The sequence below is a fragment of the Anabrus simplex genome, chromosome 8, assembly GCF_040414725.1.
Source record: "Anabrus simplex isolate iqAnaSimp1 chromosome 8, ASM4041472v1, whole genome shotgun sequence".
NCBI lineage: Eukaryota > Metazoa > Arthropoda > Insecta > Orthoptera > Tettigoniidae > Anabrus > Anabrus simplex.
The window spans coordinates 131,377,213-131,402,824 of NC_090272.1; the positions used below are offsets into that span (position 1 = coordinate 131,377,213).

General features: G+C 37.1%; 1 protein-coding gene across 3 annotated transcripts in view; it reads left to right on the forward strand.

Moving 5' to 3' along the window:
- LOC136878892 (target of Myb1 membrane trafficking protein) overlaps positions 1 to 25,612 on the forward strand; it is a 182,877-nt gene that overhangs the window by 10,486 nt on the left and 146,779 nt on the right. For all 3 annotated transcript variants that reach the window (XM_067152476.2, XM_067152477.2, XM_068228851.1), the window contains exons 2-3: positions 31 to 200; positions 22,273 to 22,363. In XM_067152476.2, coding sequence (XP_067008577.2) covers positions 31 to 200; positions 22,273 to 22,363 — 261 coding nt within the window. The remainder of the gene's footprint in view (positions 1 to 30; positions 201 to 22,272; positions 22,364 to 25,612) is intronic.

Below are 25,612 nucleotides of genomic sequence, written 5' to 3' on the forward strand. Positions count from 1 at the left end.
ACATTTTGAATAGTTTTATCTTGTTTACAGAACAAGCCACAGATACCTCACTCGCTTCAGAAAATTGGGCCTTGAATATGGAAATATGTGACATAATCAACGAAACAGAAGATGGGCCTAAAGATGCTATAAAAGCAATCAGGAAGCGTTTGCAGCAGAATGCTGGGAAGAATTACACTGTTGTAATGTATACATTAACGGTAAGTGTTCATATAATAGTTTATCTGTCTTTAAATGGTGGCATGTCATTAATACTGTATTTCACCACATAATTGTCACAATTTTAATACCAAAATTTTTGAATAAATGGTAGGGTGCAACCATTACACGAATAATTTTTTAATACCAGTACAGGTATTTATATTACTCAGAAAATTAACTATACAAATTTAAGGTGCACGTAATACTTGCGTAGTTCAACAATTGTTTCTCCAATCTGAAAATCAAATCAAAAATATTAAGTTAATTGTCATTGATTTGAGCATTAAAGTTAAAATATTACACTTGCAAAATATTATTGCATTGCTGTGAAATGTGGACTTACCGGTAAACAATTTACTCCAAATCTTCTATGTAGCTATCGCAAGTTTTGGTGCCTGATGCGCCGTCCTTGCCATTGTTCATACAATTTTCAGATTCTTTGTGTCTGCCAAAGTGCGCCATCTTTGGATCTGTTTAGTGCGTTTGAATTTCCAGTCCGTTTGAAGCCCTTGGAGACTAGTTCAGGTGGTGTAAGGTACCAACTCTTCATTACCCATGAGCATAACAAGTCCAAGGATGGACACCTAATATTTCCAGCGGGCATTAATTGCTGATCGCCGCTCATCATCCACTCGTTGTAAAATCAACACAAGCGGTCTTTAAATTAATACATGTAGTCCAGTAAAATCATACATTTTGGTGTGAGAAAGGTTGGGTAGTTTTTTGAAATAGTGTTGAGCCTGTAATGTTAATTCCAAGTTTTTGACCTTGGGGTGCCAAAACGTGCTCCATGGCATAGGGAAAACATAAAAATATTTGACCTTTTCCCAGTTTTTTTCAAAATATCTCCTAAACGGCTGGACTAACAAAAATTTAATTCATTCCAAATTTAAAGTAAAGTTTCTCCAGTACCTGCTTCCTTTTCATTGATTAGGCTAATAGTCTTTTCCAACCTCAGATTTCATTCCATCTCTTCAGAGGATGACCAGTATCTCTTCTTCCCATAGGATGGTATTCCAGGGCAGGTTTTGAGATTCTGTAGTTATCCATCCTCAGACCGTGGTTTTTCCAATTTATCCTGTTTTGTAATATTCTTTCATTCACTGAGAATATGTTTGTTGTCTTATCTCTTCATTTCATATTTTATCTTTTAGGGAGTATCCTTTCACTGATCTTAGGAATCTCATTTCAGATGATTGTATTTTGTTCCTATAGCTTGTTTTATCCACCATGTCTCACTTCCATACAACAAAGTTGGTACAGCCATAGTCTTATAGAATTTAAGTCGAGTATCTTCTCTTACTTTTCCTTTCAGTGTTCAGTGAATTGTCCCACACATATATTGAAATTGATGAAGCTGCTTCTTCACCTCATCATCATTAAAAGATATTTCACAACCAAAGTACATAATGATAATTGTTCTACTGCTTGATTACTACCTTCACTCTACCTTCCCGTGCTATGCCATAACTTTGGTTTTCGTTCTGGATGGCCGAAGATAATAATTTTACAAATGATGTTTAACTGATGTATTGATTTCTGGAGTTTTATCATCATCATCTTGCATGATAAATTGATCATCTGCAAAGAGCAGAGTATTTATATGTGTGTCTGTATTCAACTTTTATTTCAGAGTGCACAGTTCGTTTCCAGTTTCTGATTACTTCATCTATATATATTGAATAGTGTTGGAGAGAGGCTGCATCCCTGATGGTTAATTAATATTTTATTCCATTAGATTGTATCCCAGATCTAACAGTATTGTCCCGAGGGGAACACACCACCTGCTTGTTTGGCGTTTGTCTCCCAATTCATAAAATAAATATTACATAACATAGACTTTACAAGTCTTAAAGTATTGGTCATAGAAACGTCCTATTGTACTCTGTGTACAGCAGATTTCCTCATCTTTAAAACTGATCTGTATGATATTTTCTCTAAACACCTTAGTTTAGGAGATATTTAACAAAATTTGCCTGGTTGCATTTGAAGGTGCTCAAATACATGCGCCTCGTGTCGGTTTATTTACTAGCACGTAAAAGAACTACTGTGGGAGTAAATTCCGGCAGCTCATTGTCTCCGAAAACCAAAAAAGTGGTTAGTGCGACGTGAAGCAAATAACATTATTATTATTAACAAAATTCAACTAAAAATCACAACTTTTGCAACTTTTTGATAAAAACACAATTGTTTGAAAGCCTGTATCTCCATCACTGTGAAAGCTACAGAGCTGCATTTGGGCTCAAACTTTAGCAAATTAACTGTACTTTAAATTTTTAATGAATTATATTTTTGGTAGGCCAGCCTTTTAGGAGATATTTCAAAACTCGACCTTTTGCACAGCAAACCTCTATATTCAAGATAATTTTACTGGACTAATATGTCCAGTGACTGCAAAGTAATGTTATGCCACTGGGAATGACTACCTGTCTTGTCTTATTTTCATTGAGAAGTTGCCTTACTTCTTTCACGAGGTGACTTTGGAAACTATCCAAAACAAGCAGAGCTGGCTGTTTCAGTAGTGCACCGGGTCTTCTATTCAACACAGTTTTAACCTAGTCCAGCACGAGTTCTACGTCCATACAATACTTTGGTTGCACTCGTACATGAATTTCACGAGAAAACTGTATTTGCTTAGGTGACTAAATCTGGGTCCCTGAGGCTCTTAACTTGGGAGCATGGGTTGGCGACCATGGGGCCCTTAGTTGAGTTCTGGCCTTGCATTCACTTGTTTGTGCCACCTAACCTATCCTACCTGACTTTTCTTGGTCAACTCTTGTTCTTTTCTGACACCGATGGTATTATGTATAGAGCCTAGGGAGTCTTTCACTTTCACGTCCTTGGTGGCCCTGGTCTTTCTTTGGTCAGTACCTTCATTTTTCAAAGTGTCGGACCCCTTCCACTTTTTCTCGCTGATTAGTGTTAATAGAGGATGGTTGCCTAGTTGTACTTCCTCTTAAAACATTAATCGGCACCGCCAGCAATCAATCCCTCTGTAACACTGGATTAGATCAAGTATTGGATTTTGCAATTGTTGGGAAATTGATACAGTCATTCCAAATATTTCAGCTACAGTAACTAGTGAAATTATAAACTCAAACTTTAGGATAGAGCTCAGTAAAATAGGTGCACTATTACTAAAAGACCTTTCATCTTCTAGGAATTTTAAAAATAAAATAAATAATTTGTTTCTTTTTCAGGTAGCTAATTCTGTTACCATATGTTTTTTTTTTTTCAGGTAATTTATAAACTTATTTATTCAAAATTAATTTTTGGCAGACTGAAGAACGTAACAGTTATAACTAAGTCGAAACTGAAAACAGATGGTTTCAGATATTACAAATTTTCTAGGAATGACATGATTGCCAGGAAAATATCTTTAAACTGTGCAACAGTATAGAACTACTCAATCGAGCTAGTTTCGTACAACAATACCAGTTGTCTTGTTCACCTGGTAGCCATGATCATTGGTGTCAAGTCTATACGGGCTGACACCGTTGTTAACCGGTTCAAGTCCTGTTGGTGGGGGGAAGGAAAGTCACCATTAAAATGTTGGCCGGTGAGGTGGTGGTATAAAGCTTCTAATCAATAGATTGTGTGCCAAAAGCCTGCACTCAATTCCAAACCTCTCCCGAATGTTCATATGTAGTGAGGGCATATGATGCTGTTGAGGGTGATTTGTTTGTCGGATGGAGACGTAAAGCCTTGAGCAGACCCCTTGATGTTACTTGACAGCAAAGGCTATGTGCCAACACTGGGTTTCCCTACCTCATTAACATCATCCCATATCAAGATGCGCAGGTCGCCCATGGGCATCAGATGAAAAGACCTGCTGACATTTACTCGGACACTCTCGGCACTAAAAGCTGTACAATAAATAAATAAATAAATAAATAACCAGCTTTTTCTTATACTGAGTGCGCAACTGTCTGATTTTGTCTTTCATAAGCTTGGACTGATTAATAGTCTCCCTTACAAAATTCTCAATTTCACACGATTGTGTTTAGAGCTTGTCTAATCGAAGTGACAGAAGAAGCTTTAGAAAGGGGCGGATTTAGGCAATGCACTGCACAGTGTATATAGAACACAAGAGGCTAAACCGCTAAATTTGAGTTTGTAACTGCAAAATTGTTCTGAAAAAGTTGCATCATTTTATCCTTGCCCATGAAGGTTGAAATGTCCAGATCCAATCCTCACAGTTTATTCAACTCTAGGTAACATAACCGTTCATCACTTAAATCGTGCATCACCACATATTTTAGGCATTCCTCCCTCATATAACCAGTTTCTAGATCAATAAAGAGCTCTCATAATCTTAATCGCTTATTTGAGCTGATGTTAGTTTCATTAATTGAAATAGAAAAAAAATATTTTCCTTTCAATATCTATAATTTTGTTTTTAATTATGTAGCACAAGAATTCATTCTGTGTTGTCTTACTCGATGTAGTAGAATTTTTAGGTGCATTCACAAGATGATAGTAGAATTTCATCCCCTGTGTCAAACATGAAATTTAAGAAAATCCACAACAGAGCTCAACAGCTGCAGTCGCTTAAGTGCGGCCAGTATCCAGTAATCGGGAGATAGTGGGTTCGAGCCCCACTATTGGCAGCCTTGAAGACTGTTTTCTGTGGTTTCCCATTTTCACACCTGGCAAATGCTGGGGGTGTACCTTAATTAAGGCCACGGCCACTTCCTTCCAATTCCCAGGCCTTTCCTATCCCATCATCGCCATAAGACCTATCTGTGTCGGTGCGACATAAAGCTAATAGCAATAGAAAATCCACAGCCTGTTTCCAGTCATTTGACCGTGTCAGGAATGGAACGAATGAAGCCCCCTTCTAGCAGCGAGGATAGGAATTGTGCCAGCTGCCGAAGCCTGTCGCACTCCTCTGGGGCAATGATTAATGAATTACAGATGAAATGAAATATTGGAGAGTGTCGCTGGAATGAAATATGACAGGGAAAACCAGAGTACCTGGAGAAAAACCTGTCACATCTCTGTTTTGTCTAGCACAAATCTCACATGGAGTGACCAGGATTTGAACCACGGAGCCCAGCGGTGAGAGGCCGGCACGCTGCCGCCTGAGCCACTGAGGCTGTATGAAATTTAAGATGCTCCTTAAAATTTATCTTATTTTTACAGTCTATTCGCAGTCTGAATTGTTGCTGCCGTCATCCCTGTGACCTTGAAAAGGGAATGTTCTGACGACCTCGCAAAATAATGCTCTTCACAATTGGGACCAGTTTCAGATGATTTTCACTAATTTGTTTTTATCATTTCATCGGTCAGTTGAGCTTAAACATTCTATTGTTTCCCTTCATACTCTCTGTTAAAATTGTTGCTGTTAAAGAGGGCTGTTTCATGATAGCTGTTCTTGGAATGTTCTCTGAATATTTGAAGTGCTTTTTTAAATTCATTAGAGGCTTAGTTAGTAGAGATAGTAATTCGACGCAACTTCAACCATCTTCCTTTTGATTGAACAGAATACACACCCAACAGTAAGCACCTTCAACCTGAGAGAAACTATCTAACCATGAATATTGGAATCTTCTGCTTGCCCTGCTTCTAATCTCCCTGGAAATTCATAACTTTTTGGTGGAATCCACAGAGTAGTCAAGCCCCTATAATTTGTATTGTCACTGTACGAATCTTGGTTCACAAAGTGCCCTATGGCAAGTACGTTGCAATCATTACAGTTCTTACAGGTCTGTGATTCACTGTCATTGCTACTACTGGCATTTACGCTTGCCGGACAATGTCACTATTTTACCACATATGTCTTCAGCACACCTGATACTGTTATTGTTCATTTTCTCAGAAGAAGCATATTCATTGTTTGATTCTTCATTCACATGTTTTTTGTCACAAGGTTTCTCTCTGACTTCATCACATGACTTCTTAACAAACTTATAAATTTCATTTTTTGTCCGTATTGAACTGAGAACGTAAGATAGGAAACTTAAAAGGATCCACCTTTTCAATACAATGTATTGAAATGTATTGAAAAGGTGGACCCTTTTAAGTTTCCTATCTTACGTTTTTTGACTTATACTCTTTTGCCCGAGAATGTTAGATTTGATATGTAATTTTACCTGATTAGATGCCAAACCTTCAAGAATTCCAATTTTTCCGGTGTTTCATGGCACAATTTGAACAACACGATAGCATTGCAAACTGCGATCGCCAATAGCCATATCACTAAATTTGTCATTAGTAGTTCCCTAATGTACTCCACGAATGAGAATTTGTAGTTCTTAATAACTGCAACGGGCTAGTAATTTGAGGTGTTTTACTTACAATGACCATGCAACATGCATTGACAAAAATACTCTTGTAACTGCTGACGTGAAGTCCACTTGAGAATTTCAATCGAACGTAGTGAGCTAACCCTGACCTAGGGTGTGAAGTGTGTTGACACAGATAAACTACAGCTCTCTGCAAGATTTTTAATTAAAGAAGTCAAGATGTTTTATATTTATTGGGAGTCTGAGACCTCACGTCACCAGTTAAAGGATATAACATTTTTTTTTAAAACAATGAAAAATCTTATTATTCAGCAGGCTTATATTAAATGCATACTGGTACCTAAGATACACACACATATATATATATTTTAGTACAGATGTAAATATTACTGGTAAATACTCCATAATGTCAGACTGGGTGTTCAACTGTTGGTGGGACTCATGGTTCGAAGCCTGACGAGGGAGATCTTAACATTATAGTACCGAGCTCGATAACTGCAGTCGGTTAAGTGCGGCCAGTATCCAGTACGATAGAGTAAAATAATATATTATTATTGGTCCACCTTTTCAATACAAAATGAAAATTACATAGGGACTAGTTTCGACCTAGTAATAGGTCATCATCAGCCTGAAGTAAGTCAAAGATCGAAGAAAACATAAACAATGTAAACACAAGTACAGTCTCTTTAAAGGTACATACCAAGTGGGAAGTTGAGTAGAGATATATGAAAAATAATAACTCATCCAAATTGACGAAGCACTGAGCGGAATTTATGTAAAGTTCGGTGCGCCGTATATTATAAAAGACCACTGTGCACTAAATGATGCAATAAAGAAGAATAGTAGGTTGAATGCTGGCTTCTTCTTAGCTGTTGTATAATCGAAGAAATTTACGTCGTGTTTTATAAGGTATTGATAGACGTCAAAATACATGGATGTTGGAAGGCTCTTCAGTTTTTTTTTTTTTTTGAACATGGCAATAGTTGCGTGTGGAGGCTTAGGAAACCAGAGAAGCGTTATATTATGTTAAAAAATAGAGATCCTTAAAAAAGTCCCGTGCGTTGTATCCAGTATTCGGGAGATAGTAGGTTTGAACCCCACTATCGGCAGCCCTGAAGATGGTTTTCCGTGGTTTCCCATTTTCACACCAGGCGAATGCTGGGGCTGTACCTTAATTAAGGCCACGGCCGCTTCCTTCCCACTCCTAGCCCTTTCCTGTCCCATCGTCGCCATAAGACCTATCTGTGTCGGTGCGACGTAAAGCAACTAGCAAAAAAAAAAAAAAAATAAAAAAAAAAAAACAAACATTATAGCTGCACTATAAGATCAATTTGAGCCTGATGAAAATCCGTTTGATTCGAATTCTATTTTATTTGGCGATTCATTTCCCATATTGGAAGATATATCTACAGTAGAGGCGTCATGCTCTGAGGAGATTGAAACGGAAGCGGCTAGGCAGATGACACCATAGAAGTGGAATCAGTGATTAAAGCCAGTGATAACGTGGAAGTAAATGTACTGACCGAAATATTATCGACTCCAGCACACCCAAGCACGTTAACACTACAATGAATGACTGTAAATATATTATAACCAGTTGATCATCGCTTACTAGTTATGAAACTAATATAAGACCTTGTACGAGTGGTGCCTCATATTGGTATTTGTTGGAATCAGTTCTAACATAGAGGTAACTACAGCACTAGCTGCAGTTACCTGTCGTTGCGCGGATAACTGTGAAGAATTAAAAGGAATAAATTTCATTATGATAGGTCCGTATTGAACTGTGATTAAAATAGTATTTAAATAATATATTATTGAGGTCCACCTTTTCAATACAAATTTTGCAATGTTTTTAAATTACATATACGTTCAGGGACTAGTTTCAACCTAACAGTAGGTCATCAGCCTAAAGCAAATCAAACACAAATGTATCGAAGAAATTAAGCAATGTAAAGACACAAAGGTCTTAAAAATGTACATACCATGTAAGATTTTAAGATAAGAATTCACGAGATGCGCTGCACTACGTTAAAAAAATAGCTCTGTGATAGAGATTCATAAAAAATCCAGTGCACCGTACAACATTTAAAAAGTTGTTTAAGAAAGAGATCTTTGATCTTGGAAAGCAGCATCTTTAATGAGTCAGCCTATATTGATATTCTTGACCAGCAAAGGATCTCTTTCTTAAACAACTTTTTTAATGTTGTATGGTTCACTGAATTTTTTGTGAATCTCTATCATAGAGCTATTTTTTAACGTTGTGCAGCACATTTCTCGAATTCTTATCTTAATATCTTACATGGTATGTACATTTTTAAGACCTTTGTGTCTTTACATTGTTTAATTTCTTTGATACATTTGTGTTTGGTTTGCTTTAGGCTGATGATGACCTACTGTTAGGTCGAAACTAGTCCCTGAACGTATAGGTAATTTTAAAGCATTGTACAATTTGTATTGAAGAGGTGGACCTGAATAATATATTATTTAAATACTATTGTAACTGTGAAGAAGCCGATAACTGTTGTTTCGGAATCACATTTTAAATGTATCACCATGTTAAGTCACTTGATAACTATGCATCTACAGATAACTGTCATTCCAAAAACTGGCCATATGAGTGACCAGTGGTTCATGGATAGACAAAGATGAAGATGGAGGGGGCTCGTACACCACACCCGGGCTACTGGAGATGGTAAACGACGACGATGATGACGACTGGCTTGAGGGGTTTTATTTCGTTGGCTTAGAGGGAAACTGCCTAGGGAAGTGAGGCCTAGTTAAAGTTTAAACTACTATTTCCATACCCGTTCGTTTCATCGCACATTCTTCGCCAGAAGTCTTCGTTTAAAAAATTATCTTGAAAATTTTTTGGGGTCAGATCAGACTTACCAGAAAGTGAATTTGTACCAGCAATTCCAGTGAATTGCACTTTTCATGGAATATTGATCAACGGACAAGCAGTGTTTCATTTCCACTAGTGTACTTTCTCCTTGTCCACCTCCATAGCATAAAGGTTAGCACTATTAGCTGCCATACTTGGGGGTCTGGGTTTGATTCCCACAACTGCCAGAAATTTAAGAATGGCAGGAGGACTAGTAGGTTTTATAAAGGGTATGTGCAGCTCACCTCTGGGGGTGTGCCTGAAAAAAGCTGCACCACCTCGGGTTGAGGACACAAGTTTACTTTTCTTTTTTTATTTTGTTTTGATTTCTTGGGATGTCACCACTCGCAGTATTTACATTTGCTTCATCAATCATACTTTTTTTTTTTGCTCACATCACTATGAAAAGACACGAAATATCCATGTTGCTAGAATCACTAGATGAACATCCAATAGTGTTATAGTCTTCTTCAAAGTTGTATCTTTCACTTTTTGCGTGGTTATAGCTTTGCACATGGCTATTTTCTCTGGTTGAATTACTGCAACTATAGCTGGATTGTGTCTTCAAATATAGTGGGTATTCCCTGAAACAAAACGTGAATAGAACTGCAAGAAGAGATTTTCTTCAAGCATGAAGAAGCCTTTTAGCACCATGTGTTGAATTTTATAATGAAATACTTTCCTATATTGATAATACAGTGCTCTGCATCAGACCATTAAATTGACGGCTAGGTAGGCAGAGCATCAGTTCCTGCTTCTTGTTGAATCGACGGCTACGCATGCTAATGAGTTAAGACTATGAACAGCCCACCACATGTGAGATAAGGTCAGTCATTGGGTTCTTGACAGCAAAGAATGTGCAGAGATTCATTGTTGAATGCTATGAGTGATGGAAAAGCCTGTAAGTAGGTAAGGTTATTCAAAGAATGTTGGGAGAATGTTAATGACGACCCACACTCAGTCAGCCATCTCTGATCAGCAACTATTGCATGAGGTTGATTTCGCCCTTTGTGCAAACAGACGATTCACAGTATTCTTTCACTTCACTTTCCATATGTTTGAAGGTCAGTTCTGTACAAAATTGTCATTAAAGTTGGATACAAAAAGTTGTACAATCAGTGGGTTTCAAAAATGCTGACTCAGAACACAAAATGAAGAGATCTGCCAGTGCTTTGACATTTTTACCTGGTATCACAACGAAAGTGAATTATTGGACCACATCATTATGGGGAACAAGACATGGGTGTCCCACAGGTGAGTGCTATTGTTTCACAGCAATGCAAGACCTCCCTCTGCAGGTCGAATGCAAGTTCACTTTGAATGGTTTGGCTGGGAACAATTCATATCTCACACACATGCACAGAGCCTAGTGACTACCCTCTGTTCCTTCATATGAGAAGGTTCCTTGCCACACTGATGAGGGTGTGCAAACAAGGGGAGTGTATATGAAAACTTACAGCAAGTCTCGGTCAGCATTATGTAAGCGTAGTTGTGTATAAGGATAATGCTCAGACAGAGAAAGCGTTTAATACTGAAATACTGTAATTACTGAAATTTATCTATAATAATAAAGATATTTACAAAAAGGCACAGAAGTTGAAAGCTAGAAAGGCAGCTGGGATTGATAAGATTTCTGGGGAAATATTTGCCCCACCAGCTAGGTAACCCATACCAACCCAGCTGATCGGCAGTAAAACTGCACCACCCAAGGAAAAGGTCTAGTGCAAAAGAAACAAAACAGGAAGCATCACAATTCACTACACACCCAGAAACAAAATGGAAAATACAGAAACAGAGTAAACTTACCTCCAGGTGGTAGAAAACAACAAACCGGTGGATCAAGCTACCAACTGTCAGTGTGTCAAATAATTATAGAGCAGAAAACAAGACAAATCTTTCCTTTTTTGAAGAAAAATATAATTCATAAAACTCAAAGGAGCCGTTCACACTAAGGTGACATAAGATAAGTGATGTATAGTAAGGAATATATTGCGACGATATATTGCTAGGAAGGTTCATGATAATGGGCGATAAATCAATGTGACCTGGGCGATAAAAATTTGGTGGGAACACAGTTCTCACTACATCAGTTACAAATATGAGTTCAAGTGAGGAAGACGTTGTAGTGGCTTAGTGGTTCAGGCGTAGGATGAGAAGAAAAAGGAAATGCTGGGTACATCCCTACAATCTTACCAACCTGCACCATAGCTCGGCTGTTGTTTCTCGAAAGCTGTCTCAACATGAATCAAAATTCAGGGAGTTTTATGGAATGAATCCTGAAAATTTTCATTTTCTGAAAAGTCTAGTGTCACGAATCCTTGAAAATGAAGATACACACTTCAGGAAGGCCATTTCTTTAGATAAAATTATTCTGATTACTATAAAGTAAGTAGATATTAATATGAAAAGCAGTATTAATAAAATTTAGCAGTTTTAATTTGATAACTTTTTACATATTTTTTTTACAAATTGTAGCAATCAGTTCCACTAAATTAATGAAAGGTATTACAGAATTGTCTTCTCTTCCTCCCGTCATGTTCACAGCTCGAAATATCGTACGATACTAATCGCTGAAGAGACTAGCAAGCAGCACTTCGAGAGATATCTCACTTAAAATCAGCTTCATGGTCCGTATTGCACTTCAATAGATTCACAATTACTCAAACGTCAAAAGTGTCCTCTAAAGCATTACTTTGTCAATTTTATATATTTTTCATCTAAACAGTGTTATGTGGCTGAAGATGTTGATAATATACGAAACATGTACCACTTTTGACCATTAAAAATTGCCTTAAGCAATCATTGTATCGACTAAGTGGAAAATAAATTAAATACTTAATTGTGAAGATATCTCACTTGCGATATGTTGTACAATCGCGCAGCTGTGAACCTTTTTTATCACCTCCCTTTAGATTTCAAGTATCTGGCTGTGTGTGTCGCGTATTGTATATCGCTTACGATATATCACTTATCTTATATCGCCTTAGTGTGAACGCGGCCGAAGAGAAATTAACAGATCAAATTACAGGTCATCCTCGCAGTTTGTTTTACCAAGATAAAATATAGGTACCTGAACTAAATAAAATCAGTTTGAAATAGAATAAGAATAAATGGTCTTTAAAATAACATCATATTAAATTAAATTACAGAAACCTGACCTCACTATATCCTCAGAAAAACTAAATTAAATTAAATTCAAGGTGAACACCAAAGGTAAATTAACGGAATTATTTTAGAAACCGTCGGTCGGCAAGAAATTATTTAAAAAAAATGGTACAATCATATCTTTAGTTTACCTTCGCAACAAACTCAAAATCCTTTTTCTTAACAGAGGAAATAATTCATGATTTAGGAAAATGACACTTTGTAAGAAATAGAATATATCAAAGTTCACAACTTCTCCGATATACTTGGAGAGATGGATACTCTCCTTCCAGTTTTTACATCTTTTATAGGGTAATAAAAAAATACAGTGGAAGGTCCAGCACAGGATATCAAGTGCTTCTAGTTAAATACTCAAAGGGAAAATGAACCACCACAACAAAACCCGAAAGGAAATGAGCGTAAATGAGGGCCAAAGGAAACAATCACACCCAACACGGTTTCATAAAATTACAGAACAATCTTATGACAGGGCAGTCTCCCTATATTAAAATCATCATCATCACCTCCTTCAAAAAACAATATCACCAAGGCAACCATAATTAATTGTTAAACCAGGGGAGAACCAATCCCGTTAGAGGACCAACAATGGAAGGAAAAATGGAGGGAAGTAAGCAACAAACCATCCCCAGCTACACGTAAAAACCCAAAAGCGAAAAAGAAACAAAAAAAAAAAAAAAAAAAAGCATAAGAAAATTTAGAACAACCGGCATCGCACAAATAATCTTTACCAGAACTCCCATGTATTAACCCGCTTTTAAACCAAAGATAATTTCAAAACAGCAGTAACATCATTACCTGGTAATAATAATAAAAATTTCCCATTTCTTACTTTTCTTTACAATTTTGCCTAGTAACATTTATATTCCATATCGTGAAAGATTACACACTAGGTGCATAAATAAACCAAACTAATACATTTTCAACCAGTTTTTGTTTGTTTGAAAAAGTTCTTTAAATTTACATAAGAATGGTCCTCATAATTTTACAGCGCACATCACTTATTTTGGTGATTAAAGGGTCTTCGAAGAAATCACAGAAGTAGTTCACCGCCGATGAAAATAGCAATGTAAATAAGAAAGTTGACTTATAGTTTGGTTGCTCCAGCAGTAGAAAGATTTCAAACACGGCCAAGCTATGTTTAGTTTACCAGATGAAGATCACAATTGCAGGAAAACAACAAATCTTACACTACGAGGATGAAAAAGAAGAATCTTCTGAGGGTGTGGAGCACAACCCTGCATAACTTAATACTATTATCCGAAGTCCATGCCGCTACTCCGGTACACAACTTGGAAACAGATACACAAGCATCTTCTCTCCATGATGGGACCACAGCGAATGCCAGGCTTCGCTTCCCTAGTTCTGGCTATTTCCAAAATGGCCGACTCAAAGCGCTGATTGGCTGGAGCAAGACCAAAGCGGGGAGGCAGCAGAATGTTGCCACTCTGCCGAGAGGCGGCAGAAACAGTCAGAGCTCACATGTGCTCGCAGAATAAAACATCACAAATAATTGTGAAAACACAGTTTAAGCAGTAGAAAAATTGACACGAATTTCTATGCCGTAACAGGCTATCCTAAAGCGTAGATGGAGAGGAGACTAATACGAAACCTCGGTTTCAATATTAAAGACTAAGGGTTGGGATATAGTGCCATAACTGAAATACTTATTTGATTACTGTTAGCATGAAGGAGTGATACCAGATGGAGAGTTGCAATAGTAGCCCCAGTGTACGAGGAAAGGGTGACAAACATGAAGCAGATAATTACAGGCCAGTCCACTTGACATATGTTTGTAAGCTCTGCGAAAGCATTCTTTCTGATTATATTAGACACACTTACAAAATTACTAATGGGTTTGATAAAAGGCAGTTTGGGTTTAGGAAAGGTTATTCCAGTAAAGCTCAACTTTTAGGATTCCAGCAAGATATAGCAGATACTCTAGATTCTGGAAGTCAAATGGACCGTATCTCTATTGACCTACTCAAAGCTTTTGATAGGGTAGAACTTGGGAGATTACTGATGAATATCAGGAAGGACTGGAATCGCAGGTAAGGCTATTTGCGGATGATACTATACTGTTTACAGTAGTAAATGAGTTGCAGGATTGTAAGCGACTGCAGAGGGACGCAGACAATATTGTGAGATGGACAGTGGATAATGGTATGATGTTAAACGGGATGAAAAGTCACGTTGTTTCACCAAGAGGAAAAGTCCTGTTTTATTTACTGTGTTGATGGGGTGATAATATCTCACGGGGAACACTGTAGGTACCTAGGTTTTAATATAAGGAATGATCTTCGTTGTGGTAATCATATTAACAAGTTTGTTAAAGGTTACAGATCTCTTCACATGGTTATGGGAGTATTTAGTGATTGTCTTAAGGATGTAAAAGAGAGGACATGTAAGTCTGTAGTACCAGGACAGTTTGAAAAGTTCTCGGAATCACTGCTAGATGTCAGTGCTAGAGCAATGAGGTTCCCACGCAATAATCACACATCCTTTGTGAGTGAACACTTGGCGCGTCAGTGCTCTAGCTGCAGGAGTGTGGTAGTGACGACTCTTTGTTGTTGTTCCCGCATAGTGATTTGTGACAATGGAAAAAACTGAGATTCGAGCAGTGATTAAATACTTTGTAAAGAAAGGTATGAAAGCAAAGGAAATTCATGCCGACTTTCAGAACACACTGGGGGACTCTGCTCCTTCATTTTCAACTGTTGCCAAGTGGACCAGCGAGTTTAAATTTGGTCAGGAGAGCTTGGATGATGATCCGCGTAGTGGACGGCCAAAAAGTGTTACGACCCCAGAATTTATCGCAAAAGTGCATAAAATGGTCATGGAGGATCGTCGACTGAAAGTGCGGGAGATTGCTGAAGCTGTAGGGATATCTTTTGAATGGGTATATTATATTTTAACCGAAGAATTGGGTATGAAAAAATTATCTGCAAGATGGGTGCCGCGGCTCTTGTCATTGGACAATAAATGCACCAGATTGGAAATGTCCGAACAAAGTGTGGCTCGTTTTCAGTTCAACCAACAAGATTTTTTGCGCCGGTTTGTGACTACAGATGAAAATTGGGTCCACTACTATACCCCAGAGACAAAACAGCAGTCAAAGCAGTGGAAACATGCTGATTCACCACCACCAAAGAAAGCAAAGGCAGTGCGTTCGGCCAGAAAGGTCATGGCCTCAGTTTTCTGGGATGCAAAAGGCATTCTGCTGATAGTTTATCTTCCTGCTGGCCAAATAATTACAGGGCAATACTATGCAAACCTCCTAGACCAACTACAGGAAAAGATACGCGAAACAAGGCCTGGTTTGGCAAGGAAAAAGGTCATCTTTCATCAGGACAACGCTCCACCGCACACAAGTGTTATTGCCATGGCAAAACTTCATGAACTGGGGTACAAATTGTTGCCACATCCACCTTATTCACCTGATTTGGCACCATCAGACTTTCATCTATTCCCCAAGCTGAAAATTTTCCTCGGTGGACAGAGATTTTCTACAAGGGAAGAACTGACAGCCAAATTGGAGAGGTATTTTGCAGGCCTGGAGAAATCTCATTTTCAAGATGGGATCAAGGCATTGGAACATCGCTGGACCAAACGCATTAGTCTACAGAGAGACTATGTTGAAAAATAAAAGCATTTCCACCGAGGTAAGATAATTCTAGTACATTCCGAGAACTTTTCAAACCACCTACGTAAGACCCCAATTTGAGTATAGTTCCAGTGTATGGACCCACACCAGGATTACTTGATATGAGAACTGCTAAAAATCAAAAGGAAAGCAGCACGATTTGTTCTGGGTGATTTCTGGTAAAGGATTAGTGTTACAAAAATGTAGCAAACTTTGGACTGGGAAGTTTTGGGAGTAAGGAGATGAAATGTTACATTGGTGTTTTTCAAGCTGTCAGTGGAGAGATGGCATGGAATGACATTAGTAGACGAATAAGCTTGAGTTGAGCTTTTACAAGTAGGAGGGATCATAATGTGAAGATTCAGTTGGAATTCAAGAAGACAAATTGGAGCAAATATTCATTTATAGGATGGGAGTAAGAGATTGGAATAAATTATCAAGAGAAGGGTTCAATAAATTTACAAGTTCTTTGAAAACATTTAAGAAAAAAGCTAGGTAAACAATTGAAAGGGAATCTGCCACCTGGGTGACAGCCTTAAATGCAGATCATTGATGGTTGACTGATCATGGATCAGACATGGCTGTCATTACAGGTGAGTTATATGAGGGCTTACAAAAATTTCTCACAATATGAGAAATGTTCTTACAAAAATGGAGTCTGTGTAAAAGTAGCTGAATTAGATGAAACATGTTTTGTCTGGAAATATTCAGTAAAGATTTTATTGCAAAATGGTCTGTAGTTAAAACTAACTTATGATGTGAGACATATAAGGGGTACATGAGAGATAGGATAATTAAGAAATTGTTCAATACGCATATTAAAAAATAATCATTATTTAACAATTATAGGGCTGGACAGCTGTGAGCTTGCATTCGGAAGATAGTGGGCTCGAACTCCACTGACGGCTGCCCTGAAGATGGTTTTTCGTCCTTTCCCATATTCACACCAGACAAATGCCAGGGTTTTTCCTTTCTTATACTATTGTTGCCATAAGAACTATCTATGTCGGTGCGACATAAAGCAAATAACAAATTAAAAAAAAAAAAAAGAAATGGTTATTTCTTTTAGGTACCAATGACAGGTAATTTCCAATTTGAAGCTCTGTAAAGCAATAATCAGAATAGTATATACTGTATGTAAGGAAAAGCAAAGGAAAAAACAGAGCATTCTTCCTCATTCATGGTTTTATAACAACTTGCTGATTCTATTGATATCCATTTTGGCATGGTATTTGGGATCTAGGTTACAACTATGGAGGATGGTCAATCTATATAGACAGTTTCATTTATTACAACAAATTATAAACCTTAAATGGACAAGAAGCCGGTGGTTACATTGGACTTGGATTAGGAAAGAGTTATGAGGTCATCATCACAACTGTTGTTGGAGTGAAAGTGGAGGAATTATTTTTAGGGCCGTTAGTGTGTCCTGAATCGATTGAGAGTTGTCACTATGACCATTTTTTGGACAAGTAATGGAACGATATTGGGTGTTTATTTTCAACATTTGAATCTGGAGTTGATAGTTGATACTCATTTGTAAGTTGAATATATTTGTACTACTAGCTGTATTACCTGGCGCTGCCCAGGCACTTGATTATTGAGTATTTTATTACCTCTTAATATTATGTGTGAAGCGATTTTTTTTTTTTTTTTTTTTTTTTTTTTTTTTTTTTTTTTTTTTAGATTTCTTTATTGTGATATTGACTGATATTTTAAGAACTATTTTGTAGTTTGAGTTATTGTTGTGTGTTTAATTTCAAGTTTTAGTTGTAAATTATTTTGTTTCTCGTTAATTGAACTAATCTTGGTCAGTTTGAACATTTTCATCATCACCACTTCTCACCATGCTTGTCCTCCTGTGGGTGGGGGCGGTAGAATAACACCCACGGTATCCCCTGCCTGTCGTAAGAGGCGACTAAAAGGGGCCCCAGGGGCTCTGAAATTTGGAGCGTGGGTTGGCGACCACGGGGCCCTCAGCTGAGCCCTGGCATTGCTTCCACTTGCTTGTGCCAGGCTCCTCACTTTCACCTATCCTATCCGACCTCTCTTGGTCAACTCTTGTTCTTTTCCGACCCCAACGCTATTAGGTTTGCGAGGGCTAGGGAGTCTTTCATTTTCACGCCCTTCGTGGCCCTTGTCTTCCTTTGGCCGATATCTTCATTTTTTGAAGTGTCGGATCCCTTCCATTTTTCCCTCTGATTAGTGTTAAATAGAGGATGGTTGCCTAGTTGTACTTCCTCTTAAAACAATAATCACCACCACCACCACCACCTCACCATGCTTGTGCAGCTGAACTGGTACTTAAACTGCGTCCAGAGTGTCACAATACATCTCAGTGACCACGGAAACTATATGAATTCGACGCTTATATTTGTTGTTTTCGATTATTCTTGTATGTCATTCTGTCCCCTAGGATTGCTGGGGGTGTCTTACCCCTCCAGTATCTTTTCGAGATAATAATTAGTATTTGTACAAAGTTTGGTAGACAGCTATTCTGGAAGATACTGTACACACATACATCTACAATCTCAGTTGTTTTGGTCATTTTCTCTTTCACACTACATTTGTATTATCTGTTTGAAATGATATGTTCAAGTGTTCCTTGTTGTGACATTGATTGATAGTTTTTGAACTCTTTTGTGGATTTAGGAATATTTTACATTTAGTTTCAACACTAATCTCGGTCAATTTGGACCTTTTCTTTTTGACCCCTTCTGAATCACCATGCCGATGGGTGCCGAACTTGGACTTAAACAACATCTATTAAAAAGAGAGAGGTTCCACCTATTCAATACACTGATATACAGTTGCACAAACTTATGTTACAACATGTTTAATTCGGGACTGGTTTTGACACATATTTGGTGCCATCATCAGCCGATTGAAAAAACAGGGCAAGAAGTATACAATTATCAACACACAAAAAACACATTAAAGGATAACTGTAAAACATATAAGACTTTCATGAAAACTTATGAAATATTATAAAAATGATCAATACATAAAATTTTGTTGAACTGAATGAGAATACTATATACATTTAAGATCTTAAAGTTTTTCTTCTTTTTGTTACTTAAATGAACATACGCTAGTTTATACAGTGGGTTATCTTCTGCACTTATCTCATTTAAACTTGATTCAAAATTATTTTTTTATGTAAGATAAATTTCCAAACTTTCCAAAACAATAATTAATTTTCCCTTTTTGGCCGAATGTAATAATTTCGTGTCATTGGAAATGTCTGTGAATTTATGATTTTTTTCAACCATATGTTCTCCCATTGCCGAATATCTTTTATGTTTGATTGCATTAACATGTTCTTTGTACCTTATAGCCAAACTTCTTCCAGACTGTCCTGTGTATTGTTATTTACAATGTTTGGCATGTTAATTTGTAAATTCATGATTTATTAAATACACATTTATTCTCAGTCTTATTTGAATTGAAAATTATCTTATTAGTATTATTATCTGTTTTGTATGAGACATCGATGTTCTTTTTCCTGAAAATTTTAGCCAGTTGATAAGAGTGCTTATTTCAAAAAGTTAGAACTGCAGATCTCTTTTTGCTCTTTAATTAACGTTGTTTTTGGTTCATTTTTCACTTTATCATTCTATTATAAATCTTTTTGAATATCCGTTGCTACGAGTGATTTGATGGATTATATTTATCTCTCTATTATAATTCTTCTTAGACATAGGTATGTTCATAGCTCTATTAATTAAACTGTGAAATGTTGCCTTTTTATGTTGACCTGGATGACTGGAGTCGTTTCTGATAATAGTATCTGTTTGAGTAGCTTTTCTGAAAAATTGAAAATCGAAACGACCAGAATTTTTAGTAATTGTTAAATCTAAATAATTTGAAGTCCCATCATTTTCATATTCGATCGTAAAATTCACTTGTTTATCCAAAGTATTTAAATACTCTAATATACAATCAAGTTTAACCTTCTGTTCATCAGTAATAACAAATATATCATCGACGTATCTCAACCATGTAATCAATCCATCTATTTTATCCACTATTTTATTATATTCCATGTAATCCATGAATATGTTTGCTAAAATATCTGAAGCCGGCGAACACATTGCTAGACCTTAGACTGTGTGTAAATTTTGTTGTCAAAAACAAAATATTTTCCAAAGTAAATTCTAGTTATGTTAAAAATTCTTCTATTTTAACCTATCATGGTTAAGTTTATCAACATCGGATAAGCTCGACAGTGGGTCAAGGATTGATGCAGTAGTAATTGATTCTACTAAGGCATTCGATCTTGTGCCACATGACATCTCCTTAACAAGTTAGTGTGTACGGACATTGATATCAGAGTGGTGAAATGGATATGAGAACTCGTCAGTGGAAAATCTTGGAGTGTGCGCGTGGGAGAAACTCTCTTCTTCTCCAATAAATGTTACATCTGGAATAGCTTATGGTAGCATTATTGGGCCAATTCTTTTCATACTTTTAATGAATGATATGCGTGATTCGATAAAATCGGGAGTGCACCTCGTTGCTGATTGCATCATATACCGTGAGATAAAGACAGAGGAGGATGAACTATGGCTTGAAAAATGGGCGCGTGAAAATCGGCTGAAAATCCACAGCAGAAAAATCAAGAAATTATGTTTCAGTAAAAAAAAAAAAAAAAAAAAAAAAAGGACAGGAAAGTGTGATTACGAACGTGTGTGTGTGTGGGGGGGGGGACTGTTGTTGAAGTTGATAGTTGTAAGTACTGGTATTTAGGTGTTGCTATTAGAAAAGACTTAAACTGGGATAGGAAGTGGAAAATGTATTTAAGAAATCCTGGAGATCATTACACTTTATTATTCGGAATCTCAAGAAAGCTAATTCTGGTGCCAAAAATAGAGCTTATAAATGTTTGGTAAGACTGATTCTTGAATATGGATCTCCATGCTGGGATTCGTACAGGGTAGGTTTAATAAATTCCTCAGTAAAATTTCAAAGAAGGGAGATGCCTTTTGTCAAAGGGAATAGGAAGAATACCATTAATTGGGAAGGTCATGAATGTAGAAGAACTAACCTTGACTGTGTGGTCTTTATAAGAATTACACAGGAAGGGCTGCCTGGAGTAGTATTAGGAATAGGTTGGAACCTCCCTTGTACTTATTGAGAAATGATCACAAGCAGGTCCGACTCATTGGCTGAACGGTCAGTGTACTGGCCTTCGGTTCAGAGGGTCCCGGGTTCGATTCCCGGCTGGGTCGGGGATTTCAACCTTAATTGGTTAATTCCAATGGCACGGGGGCTGGGTGTATCTGTTGTCTTCATCATTTCATCCTCATCACGGCACGCAGGTCGCCTACGGGAGTCAAATAGAAAGACCTGCACCTGGCGAGCTGAACCCGTCCTGGGATATCCCGGCACTAAAAAAGCCATACGACATTTCATTTCATTACAAGCATAACATTAGAGATTGGAATAAATTACCTGCACCAGTCTTTGATAGATTCCATTCCGGTACCAAGACTTTTAGAATCATTACTGCTAGTGTAAAGTGAAAAGTAAAAGTTTTAAATGACTGACACTGAATTTGTGATTTTGTGCTGGATTTAGAATGTTAAACTGATAGTATTTCTTGTAATATTTTCTTTCCATGGAATTGCTTGTTGCACTCGTTATTGTAGTTGTTCTTGGGTAATTATGTTTTTAACTTTACTTTATCATCACTTGTAATGTTAAGCTAGTAGTAAGCTCAGCATATAGTATTGCAAGCCGTAGTGTTAAGCACTGGAAATACTTCAGTTGTCTGTGAATTTGTATATGATGCTGGATTTAGAATGTTAAACTGGTAGTGGTTCTTATATTTTCTTTCCATGGAATTGTTTGCTGTACTGTTGTTGTTGGTATGTTTTAACTTTATCACACTACTGTAAGTGATCATTACCACTTGGCCATTTCCCAGTTGTGATGTATTTGTTAATAATAATAATAATAATAATAATAATACTAATAATAATAATAATAATAATAATACCTATCTGTGTCTGTGCAATGTAAAGTAACTTGTAAAAAAAATTCTTTGACTCAGCTGTTTTAAAAATGTATTACTTGAACTAGATATGTTACTCTATTTTAAATTTAGATACTATTTCATTTCTTGTTTCCAGGTTTTAGAAACTTGTGTAAAGAACTGTGGAAGAAAATTCCATGTTTTAGCATGTAATAAGGAATTTGTTCAAGAACTAGTGAAGTTAATTGGTAAGTATATTTTATTACCTTCAGATTTTGACATGTGAAATAGTGAATATATATTTTTGGAAGTGTTGACATTTCTTAATCCAAATTTCTTTTGTATTCTCTTCTTCCTTTGTAGACATCTTAAGTATTTCTTTCTGATTGCATGCATTATAATATTACATTATTATGAACTTCATTGGCTACTCTGGACCACTTAAGTCATTCCACGTTCATTTTCTCTTTGATGGTTGTATTGTTTGCTTCTTGTGATCTGCACAGTAGTCTTTGTTTTTTCCCAGTCGTTATCATGTAACCCTTCCTGCTTGTTGGGTAGGGTGGTGTTGAACAAGCTCTCGCCAGTGTTGTCTGTCTGTGTAGGTCTGTGTCTCTCCCTGATCACTCTCCAGTCCCCTCCTCTACTCTCGTACATCCATCTTAAATTGGTCCAGCCATTGTTTCTTTGGTCATTGAACAGATCTCCTTCTGCTGACTGTTTCATGTATGTATGGATGTGGTGTTAGAGTGACTGGCATTCTCTTTACATGCCCCAATCATTTAAGTCTTGCAGACCATAGCCTTTCTTCCAGGGGGTGCTCCACTCTCAAAGATAAGCTGACATCCTCATTTCTCATATGATCTTGCAGTGTTTTCTGTGTGGCAATTCTAAGAAATTTCATTTCAGAGGCCTGCAGTTTACTAAGGTCTCTAGTCTGCAACGTGCAGATTTCTAGGCCATACTTGCGTATGGGAATAAGATATGATTTATATAAGTGCATCTTGGTTTGCAGTGGTACCTTCTTGTTGTAGATCAGGGGACATACAAGATTATAGAATTTAGACCCATTGGCTACTCTTAAGTAATTCTTGCCCTGCTCCACCCTTGTTTGAGACAACGCTCCCAAGGTACTTGAATTCTTGTATTGTTGTAATGTATTGTCCTTCAGGTTGTTCCGATAGTAATTTTCTCAATTTGCCGGAAATTGCTATAGCATGTGTCATTTCTGATGAAAATTTGAGATCCTGGCTGAAAGACTTGCGGCGGTGGTATGGACATACGTCGATAGAAATCTTCCGTGCTGCCGTTTCGCGTGTAATCATAATCAATTGGATCGCCAACCTTCGAAGGGAGACGGAGTCATAAGAAGAAGAAAGAAGGGTATTAATTTTTTGTTCTCTGCATATGCTATTTCAAGTCCAACTGCTTTGAGATCTTGTTGAATTTTGTAGATCCATTGGCCTCCTGTCTTCTTTCCAAGATTTCTCATCAGTAGTTGTTGTAAAATCCAGTTTCCTGGCAGTCGTGAGATGTGAAAGAAATGCAAGATTTTCTTCTTCTTCATTGTGCTGGTGATTGGATCAGTTTCTTGATAGACAGTTTCATTAGGAAGGACATAATGTAATATATTATGAAGGTATGAATTTTATTGCAATTTGAAGTTAATATTATGATTACACAGAATAACGTATCAGACCAGCTAGTGTAGACCTAACTGTATATTTAAACTGTGGCCGGAATGCAGCTATATATAAATTTGAAAAAACAGGGAGTTGAATTCTTCTTCTAGTTGTTCTTGAAATGGTTTTCTGTAGTTGTCCACTTCAGTTCCTGGCAAGTACTAGATTATGCTTTCTCCACTTTCTTCCCAGTTCTCTGCCCAAATGAAAGGTGTATATTCTTGTACAATAAACAGTAAACTTGACTGATAAGTTATCATGCAAGTTTCTTGTATTGCACACTCTCCAAGTTTACAGTTTCTTGGGCTATGCCTTAGAGATGTTAATGAAACAGGGGGTGCCAGAATCGCTTTCCCGCGCTTATTGCTCTCATGGCTTGTGACGTCACTGTGAGGACGTTTCTACAGCATGTTCCAAGCAGTAACATTAGTAAGCAGTCTTCGGTCAGCTGTTTAATTGTTTATTGCTTATTCATTAAGTGAATTAGTACAATGTGTGAATGAAGCTTAGATTTCGTGCTGTTATTTAGTGCAAGGAGGTAGTAAAATCAGTAAAAGCAGGAATTATTGCACTGTTGCAGAGTGAACAAATATGGCCTATAAAACTGAGAATATAATTTATCACAGCTTTCCAAAAAATGTTATTTATGGGCTAAATGGATGTTGGTCTCAAAGAGTTGATAGAATCAACCCTAATGCTGCTAGAATTTGTTCCACACATTTCCTCCCTTATAATTATGAAGGGATTTTAAAAAACAAATTGCTGGGCGTACCATTAAAAAAGGAAATTGAAGGCAGATGCTGTACCCTCCTAAAATATTCCTAACTGGCATGGAAATGACATTGATGCTACAAGTACAAGAAATGACAATGATCAGCTGACAACATTTGCGCCATTAGTTGTATTAAAATAATTACTATACTGATGTTCTGAATGGAAACATAATCTGAAATATTTGTGAATGGGTTATTCCTGTTACTATATTTCCTTCTCTTTATGAATTTCTACTTGTACACAGAAATTATTACATTAGGTTCTACCGAACTTCACCAGTAAACGAGTACAGACACGATTCTCAAGGTAGCTGACGATACCAAAGAAGAAATCAATCGGCTGAAACAGAAATAGAGAGACTGAAGATGGAAAATTTGTCATTAAGGAAATAATTTATGGCCATGAACAAGTCCCGAGTTAAAAAATATGCTGTACCTTTTATGAAACGACCTGCGCACAATTCAAAACAAGAAGTACGTAGTGACCGGAAGCGTTTCTGGTCTGTGTTTCTCTCTGGGCCAAATTCAATCCCTTCTGAGCAAAAACAAGAGTGAAGTGGGGCCTCCAGGACATTGCGGTTGCCCTTACCTTAAGAGCTCTCTCTTCTTAGCCATATGTTTATTTGTGAAAATAGAGATATCCTCTACCTTGTCGCAACCTTTTAAAATTGGGCCAAGCATTTTTAAGTACAAACCTGGAATTCTGACAGGTTCTTGAACTCATTAAGGCTAAAGGCAGAAACATTTAAACACTTACAGAAGGTAGCAGTTATCTACTTTGACGAAATGAATATAGATGGTCATGTGTTACAATTCATCTGATGTGATTTTTGGTTCACATAATTCCCTGAAATTCACAACAACTAATATCACTGTATGTGAGGATTAGACGAACCAGAAAAGATATATGGCCATTTTACGAAAGAATGCTGTTAAGAAGAATCTTCTCTGGGTAGCATTATCATCATTTAAGACGAGTTAATAACTAATCTCCAATAAAATGTAAGTCTAGATGTATAACAAAATATTCTTAAATTATTGC